General features: G+C 35.9%; 1 protein-coding gene across 1 annotated transcript; it reads left to right on the top strand.

The window, feature by feature from the left end:
* The first annotated feature begins 3,531 nt into the window (after nt 1-3,531).
* Nucleotides 3,532-5,493, top strand: LOC106324746 (myb-like protein X). The gene is made up of 5 exons (XM_013762720.1): nt 3,532-3,809; nt 3,999-4,096; nt 4,170-4,487; nt 4,583-4,679; nt 5,218-5,493. The coding sequence occupies exons 1-5, from the start codon at nt 3,568-3,570 to the stop codon at nt 5,318-5,320; spliced, it is 858 nt and encodes a 285-aa protein (XP_013618174.1). The 5' UTR covers nt 3,532-3,567; the 3' UTR covers nt 5,321-5,493.
* The last annotated feature ends 2,919 nt before the right edge of the window (nt 5,494-8,412 follow it).

Genomic DNA, 8,412 nt, shown 5'->3' with positions numbered 1-8,412 from the left:
ATATGTAAATCATATTAGGTAATTCCGTAGCTTTTATTTAAGGAAAGAATACACACTTCCTATATTTTAGGTTAATATAATGTTCTCTAATGTTATATAATTATGAAATAATGTGACACCATTAGATTAAACTATACTTTATATTAGATGCTCTAGAATTCTTTTAAATGGAATTTAGAAGTCATTTAGAGTGTCACCTAGGATTTGTGATTTTTTCTAATTAATACAAAATTAAGGTTCTAATTTTCCAAATGCTTCTCAATTAATATATAAGGGATTTTATTTTATTTTTTTGACTAAATAAAGTTTACCTATTATCACGCGTTTTTCAATTACATGAGAAAAACAATCATTATCTTAAGTTACATGTATATTATGAGTGAAAATACATGTTTCTGATGATATTTAGGAATAAGTATTTATCTGATGATAATTACTTAGTATCATATACTACTTGGTATATATATACATATAATTGTTACAAGCTTGGTCCCTATCAGCAAGACCCACAAGTTCTGATATCTTTCCGGTGCCGAGTGTTTATGCCCATGTTCTAAAAATCGGCCGTCTAGCCGCTTAGGCGCTACGCGTCACTCTTCCGCTCCGATTTATGTCAAATCGGTTTAAATATCCTTCCGTCTAGACCGCCTAAATGACTGTCTAGCCGCTTAATCTATTTTTTTTTTTTAATAATTTTTTTATTTGTTTATTTGATCTAAAATTTTATAAATATCATTTATATTCATAATTTTGATGAAAGTTACACTATATTAAGTTTATATATTCTATTTGTGTGTTTTATACAATCTTAAACATGAAAATGTATTAATGTTATACACAATTAAATATTAACATGTTTTATAACATAGTAAACCATCTAAAAATTCTGCCCCGCATAATTTCTGATTAATCCCCGATTTTCTCTTTAGGCGCTAGGCCCAACCCGACCGCCCGACTAGCGCCTAGCGCGTTCCCGAACAGGGGTTTATGCTAATATGGATTATCTATTATGGGGAAAGAATAGCATTGTCGAGCCAAAATTAGACAAGGATCATTATCCCTGGATAATTTGGTATTTGGAAGGCCCGAAATGACAAGCTCTTTAGGAGATAGACAGGGGATCCACTAGATCTAATTCGTTATGCAGAGAGTGAGTGTAAAGCCTGGTTCAACGCAAACAAGATGGTGCCACCTATTCCACAAGATCACATTATTGAGGAACCCCAAGTCTTAAGCTTGGGTAATATATGTATGATAGATGGGTCTTAGACATCTACATCACAATTCAGTGGGTGTGGATGAGTTTGGATGGACAGCTTGGGAAAGGCTCAACTTATGAGAACACAAAATTACCCACGGCGAGAGTCCGTTTTACATTCAGAAGTGAAAGCACTACGATGGGCGATGAAGAGTATGCTCCAGTATTCAACATGTCAGAGCTTTGGGACGGATTGCAAAGATCTGATCGCCATGATTAAGGAGACCCATGCTTGGCCAAGCTTTGCAACAGAATTGGAGAGCATAGAGACTTTGTAAATATGCTTTCCGGACTTCAAGATCATTCATATTCTACGAGCGCAAAATCATATTTCAGACTCTTTAGCTAGGACTATGAGGTCTTTCTATAGAAATCTATGTTTTATTGGTTGTTCTATTCCGGTCTGGTTACGTAGATCATCTCAAGTTTTAGTAATAGAATAGCATTTCGTTGTCAAAAAAAAATGTATAATTTTTTTTTTAATATACATTATAAAGTAATGCCTCTTTGTATATAACATTGGATGAATAGCAATTTGATTTCTAATTATGTTAGGAATATACTTTTATTTAAATGATTACTTGCAGTGTCAAACAAAATAAATACTACCGGGTCTTCGTCTCCTCAATTCTAGCTAAGTCAATATGACATGTTCCAGGTGACCAAGTAGTAGTATCTTGATGCATCTACGAAGACGGATGACCCTAGTTCTTTTCCCTTTTTTTCAAACTCAAATTTATATAAACAAAAAATCTTTTGCCGAATGATTGAAATCTTGATCGCATAGTTAAACAAGAAAAAGACCAAAGTATTAATTGATTTTAAAATGATTAAATTATTAATTTGTTACAAGTTTAAATAAACAGGTAAACTAAACTTGACAAAAACAAATAATTCTTTTCTAACTATATCGGCTTACTATACCTATTTTCCCGTTATCTTTCAGTATTCTAACATAGTAACATGTGCATTCCACCAATTTTCTTATAACTAGTAACTACCCTCGATATGTTCCGTTGATTCAAAAATTTATCAAGCGTGTGGCTACCAATTATTTAATCAGTAAGCTCAAGTTGAAACACTAGGAACTGGTCATACGGTAACCCAAAGCTCTAGAATTGGTTTCGTGAGTATCACGAAATGATATGTTCTTGTCCACCATACAATACGCGACCAACATGTTACCGCGTACTATACAATGCAATAACCTGCTAATTCAATTGTTTTTTTCGTCTTCAGACATTATATGATTGTTTAAAATTTCAAATAACTTGAATCACCAATGCGGAGTTGGCCTAGTGATTTAAGAGCATGATTATTGGAATTTTTTGTTCTTGGGTCCTTAATACACATATATTTATATATATATATATATTATATACGCGTATATAATTGTGGACTAAGAGTTTTGAATTGCACTCTCTATATTCAACTTTCGTTGGAAGAGGATTTGAAACTCGGAATCTACATAAGTTCAACTATTTGGAAATCTCTACATTGGAAATGATATGACTATGCATTAAGTTTGATTGTACCTTTTCGAAATTTGACTATTAATTCTACGTGTCATTATTGCATTTGTATTTGTTTCAACTTTCAATCCCAAAACTTGTCAACCCAAATAAATGAAGAGCGTGATATAAATGCGAGGAACAAGCAAGAGAAGCAATATATAACAGGAACCGTTTCAACAAATACAAAAAATATATGCCGTGATTATGGAATTATCCAAAACATAGTTGGGGCTGAAAATATTATATAAAAAAAAACCGTGGATCCAACAACTCTGGACCTAGACTCGAATAGAATGTTAGTTGACCCACAAGTTATAGATTAGATATCCAACCATCATCATAGTTAATCAATAATCATACGTATCTACATTTTCATACCTGCCGACCACAGTTTACAAAACACGCGTTCACGTAGAGCATAAACCTGGTCCATCACCTTTTTACACGATCACCACACCCCACGAGTTTTGTAGTAACATGTTTTGTCCTCTAGCGTTTTTTTTTCCAAATCTTTCGTCTTTTGTACTTGTTATTATTACTTACTCCTATTGAGTTAAACCCAATTGGTTGAGAAATCATCCCAAACTAAACTTTTTTGGTTCCGAACATGTTTTGAATAATAAAACTTGTAAATGATATGTTATCTCAAATATAAGGCCCATATATATTGCCTAACCTTATAATAGGCCCATATAAATAAAACGACACGCAGCTGTTCTTGGAAACAGTAAAACGGCAAGTCGTTTGTCTCTCATTCAAACTAACTTCGCAGTGAACACAAATCGCGACACACCAATGGCGGCTACAGAGGAAGAGATGACGACGGCGACGAAGGAAGGCGCTAACCTATTGGGGAAGCCAAAGTACAAGAAACTTGAGAACGGGAGATTCAGGTGCGTGCAAACGGGCCACGAGCTGCTCGAGAAAGACAAGAAGGTCTATTCAGAGAGCAAACGGTGCCGTTTAGGGCTTATCGACCACGCCTTATCCCACAGCAAGCCTCCTCTTAACTTGTTTGAGCAAGATCCCACCTCTCGGTAATCTCTATTTGCTTTGCTCATAACAACAGTTGGATATTTTCAATTCTGATTGAATTAGGGTTTAGGGTTTAGATTTGGGAATTGTGCTCTTACTCAAGTAAAGGTCTTGTTTTTGATGCGAATGTAGTGCACAAGAGAGATTATTATTACAAGATTTTGAGTTTGTTGGCCTGTTTTGTTTTGTAGTTCAAAGCTGTTGTGTAAGCTCACGGGTGATACGGTGAACAAGACGGAGGAGCATATTTGGAAGCATCTCAATGGACGGCGCTTCCTCAACAAACTAGGTTTGTGATTTTGAAGCTTGATGATAAGGTATTGATGTTGTTAACGGCTGTGTTTTTGTTGTTTGTCTGATAGAGGAGAAGGAGCGAGAGAAAGAGTCTGGGTCTGTTCCTGAGGAAGGCGGTGAAGCTGTGGTGAAGGAGGATGGTGTAAAGGAAGGAAAGAAGAAGAATAAGAAGAAGAAGAAAAAGGATAAGAAGAAAAAGAAAAAGGAGGTAGATGAAAAGGAAGAGAATGGGGAGGATGTGACTGATGGAGTTGAGAATGAAAATGGTGAAGATGGTGAGGAGAAAGAGCTTGACTTTTGGATGCCACCTGATGGAGAGAGGTGGGACTTTGATGATGGAGGAGACCGGTGGGGATCAGATTCTGAAGAGGAAGATGATCCAATAGGTTCGTTCACTTGTGTGTATCGCACTACTAGTAGCTTTTGGTATTGTGGATTCATGTTTAATTCTCAATTTTTTTTTTAATAAAATGCGAAATAGGTGAAATTGATGAAGATGGAAAGACTAGTTTGGAGGACTGCATAATAGGTGAAGTTGATGAAGATGGCGAAAACAGTCTGGATGAGACCACTGAAAGGTACCATGAACTTTCATCCGTTTTGTTTTTGTTTTTTTTTTTGTACTAGATAAGAAAGGTTATAGACATTTTTAAGTCATCTTCAAGTAAGACTGTACGAGTATCTAAGTTTTGTTTAAATCAGAAAAGTAATTTACCTTTTAGTTTAGATTTATATATACTGATTGATAACAAATGAGCTGTGTTGAATCAGAGTCGGTGTAGGCATAGTTAACTAAGTGATTTGAGAATTTTAATAACAACGTTTGTGTTTCTTAACAGCAAAAAAAGAAAGAAAGAGGAAACCTGAAAAACTCAGTTCCAATACAATGTTTGTAATTTTATTGGTAATTGATAAAAGAATGTTTTGGACATTCAAGTAATACAGACTGTGAGAGAATCTAAGTTTTGTTTGACTCAGAAAGTAATATATAGCTTTTAGTTTAGATTTGATATATACTGATAGATAACAAATGAGCTGTGTTGAAGCAAAGTCCATGTAGCAGAGCTAATTAAGTGGTTTGAGGAGTTTAGTGACAACGTTTGTGTTCTTTAACAGTAAAAAGAGGAAACCTGAAGAGCTCAGTTCCAGTAGCCTTCCTTCGTCGAAGAAGAATAAGAAGAATAAGAAGAACAAGAAGGTCAAAACAACAGCGTCATAAGTTATATCCGATCTCTCTCTTTCTCTCTTTTGTTCTTCCTCGTTTGTGTGCATTGGCACTTTGTACTCTGTTTTTCAATTTATGGGATCAGTTTTGATATTATTTACTGGTGATAGAAAACGGGTTAATGGTTCTTCTCTATCCTATGGGCCATGTTAGGTCTTTTGAGTCGATGATCCGAATCATGTAACATTTACATATTTAATGAAACTGTCAAAAACATTAAATTTAGAGATGATTGTTGAATCATAATTTACATAGGTTCAGCCAGTATACTTATGGTTTTGGTTAGGTTTAAGTATTTAAATTTATACTCTAGTTATTTGGATCCATAGTGCAGTCCACGTATTATCTTGTCTGCTCCTGGAAAAGAACGGTCACGGGTACATGTTACACAAATAGAAGTTAAGTCCACTGAACTTTCACGTGTGGTGTCTGATCTCTAAAGAAAACCAAAAGGATGTTATACTGAGATTAAAGACAACCTCAATGATAATTGTAAACATTTCATAATCTGAAGACCAAATTAAAAAGAAAAAAGAAATGGTGAATAATTATTTTTTCACTCTTAAAACATCAATTTTAACTATGTTTAAGTATTTGCCTAACCCCTTATATATTAATTGAAGATTATTTAAAAAGTTGTAATCTTAAGTTTGTACTAATTAAAAATAGACCATGTTTAGGTGTCACTTAATTAAGATGTTAATTTACCTTACGTGACAGCTTAAGAATCAATTGAAAAAAAATGTTGGTCCAAATCCAATTACTAGAGAACATTATATTAACCCAAAATATAAGAAGCATGTATTTTTTTTTAAATAAAAGTTACAGAATTACCTAATATGGTTAGCATATATATGTCAATTAATGACTATGATTAATAAAGATTTAATAACAATTTTTGCATCCTTCTTTGTTTTTGTTTAATTTTATATTATTCAAAAAAATAAAAAAATCACATTAACCATATAATAAAAAAAAAATTCTTATATGTTATATTTTGATTTTTTTTAAATGACTTTAAATACAAAAATGAGGAAACATAATATGTTATATTTTAAATTTTTTAAAATGACTTTAAATTACAAAAATGAGGAAACCTTATATGTTAGATTTTTTCTTATATGCTATATTTTGAATTTTTTAAAACGACTTTAAATAAAAAAAATGTAAGTTTTCTTTAAGCATACGACTAAAAGCATTAAAATGACATGTTTCAATTCGATGGTTGATCAGAAAACTTTCAAAACCATATGAAAGATAAATGTCAAAATAATTCAACTGTGGAAACAATACTGTTCATTTTTTCAAGAATGTGTTCGGTGGGAAAAATAAGGTTTTTGTGTCATAATTTGTTTAATGTCTAATCTGATTAATTCATGATATATTAATTAGAGTTTAGTTCCACAACTTTTAATAAAAATTGATCTGGACCATCGAAAGAAATTATATAATAAAAACAAAAAACATTGTATATGTATAAATAAAATGATCAAATATATAAAAAAATATTGTCGATAATATATACAAATAAACTCACCAAGCGCAAGACAAATGTGTTTTGAAGAATTGATATAGTCACTCACTGTTTGGACTTTGCAAATCCACAATAAAATATTAGGGCCAATTGTTTTTGGAAGAGTGAATAATAATTTTAGTAAAAAAGAAACCCCACTTTACAAAAAAAAATTCTCTCTCTCGAACAAAACTCTTACCCTCGATCTGTTTTCAACCTCCGGCGCATGCGGTCGTTCTAGACGCCTCCGGAGGGTCCCCTTCTTCTCATTCTTCTCATTTTCCTTTGCTCCTTCTCCTCTCTCCTTATCTCCTTCCGATATGTAGATTATTCTAGAGGAAAAGACACGCCAGCGACGGACTGCAGCTAGATCCGGCGTTTACCTTGGCTCTCTGGTGTCACCACGAGGTCGGAGAGACGGAGGCGAGGTTAGGGGTCGGCGTTTAGAGCTTCTGCGAGGGCCTCGTTTTTCCCCTTTTGTTTTGGCCCTCCTTCGAGACGGTGGCGTGTGGCGGGGGAGATCCACCTCTGCGCCCAGATCCGGTGTAAGGTCTTTCAGATCTTATATAGTTTGGTATGTGTGCGGAGTTTCGTCGGGTTTTGGTTTGGTGATGTTCCTCGGCGTCTTGGAGCTTCCCGGTCCTCTGTTCCGTCGTTCTGAGGGCTCCGGAGGATAAATCAACCTCGGAGGCGTGTGTTTAGCTGGTGGATTACCAATGTGTGTTGGTGTCTCTGGCCTTGGCGTGTTGAGATTGGAAGTGTTTTGGCTTGGAGTGGTCGTCTATGGCCATCCCGACACAACTCTGGTAGTCTCTCTCTCAGCGGTTCTGTAAGACCCGATCCCGGCCGACTAGGCCGCGGTCGTTGCCTCACGTATCAACCTCGGAGGCGTGTGTTTAGCTGGTGGATTACCAATGTGTGTTGGTGTCTCTGGCCTTGGCGTGTTGAGATTGGAAGTGTTTTGGCTTGGAGTGGTCGTCTATGGCCATCCCGACCCAACTCTGGTAGTCTCTCTCTCAGCGGTTCCCTCTGCTCGGTGTCCTCACCAGTCCCCATTGATTTCAGCCGGTTATATATCAATGGGTTTTGCTCTTGGTTCTATTATGTTTGGGATGTTCTGTTGTCACCAGAAGGTCCTATTAACGTTGTGAAGATATCCGTGCTCCGGTCCTCGGAGTTGGCAAGTAGCGAGGTGGTTCGAGGCGTCGATTTGTCTCTGAGCTTCGGCTTCCTCGGTGACACCGCTTGGGATTTCAGCGCATCCCAGTGTCTCTGGTGGTCACTTGACTCCATAGGCAGTGTTGTATCTACATCTTTTGAAGGTTTAAGAGCTTGGACTGGTGGTTGATGCGGCTGCTTTATCGGGCTCGTCTTGTCCGTCTAGGGAGAGTGAATCTGTGGCGTCTTTGGTGGTTTTTACTGTTTGTCCTTTGTTTGGGTTCTGCAACGGTTTAAGTGGTGGTATGATGGTGGCGTGGTTGTGTGTGGTGAGCAGAACAAGCCTATTGTTTCTTCAGAAGTTTCAAGTTTCTCGTCACCTCTCTATCTCTCAGTCTTGAAGGAGTCCTTCTCG

This window comes from Brassica oleracea, chromosome C2, assembly GCF_000695525.1.
Source record: "Brassica oleracea var. oleracea cultivar TO1000 chromosome C2, BOL, whole genome shotgun sequence".
NCBI lineage: Eukaryota > Viridiplantae > Streptophyta > Magnoliopsida > Brassicales > Brassicaceae > Brassica > Brassica oleracea.
The sequence above is the reverse complement of the archived record's forward strand: the minus strand, read 5'-3'. Positions and strand labels throughout refer to the sequence as shown.

Bases quoted from the DNA above. Each gene is read 5' to 3' on its own strand.
- LOC106324746 (XM_013762720.1), top strand. From the start codon at position 3,568: ATGGCGGCTACAGAGGAAGAGATGACGACGGCGACGAAGGAAGGCGCT. The intron at 3,810-3,998 runs GTAATCTCTATT...TTTGTTTTGTAG, and splicing joins GAGCAAGATCCCACCTCTCG to TTCAAAGCTGTTGTGTAAGC. The intron at 4,488-4,582 runs GTTCGTTCACTT...AATGCGAAATAG, and splicing joins AGAGGAAGATGATCCAATAG to GTGAAATTGATGAAGATGGA.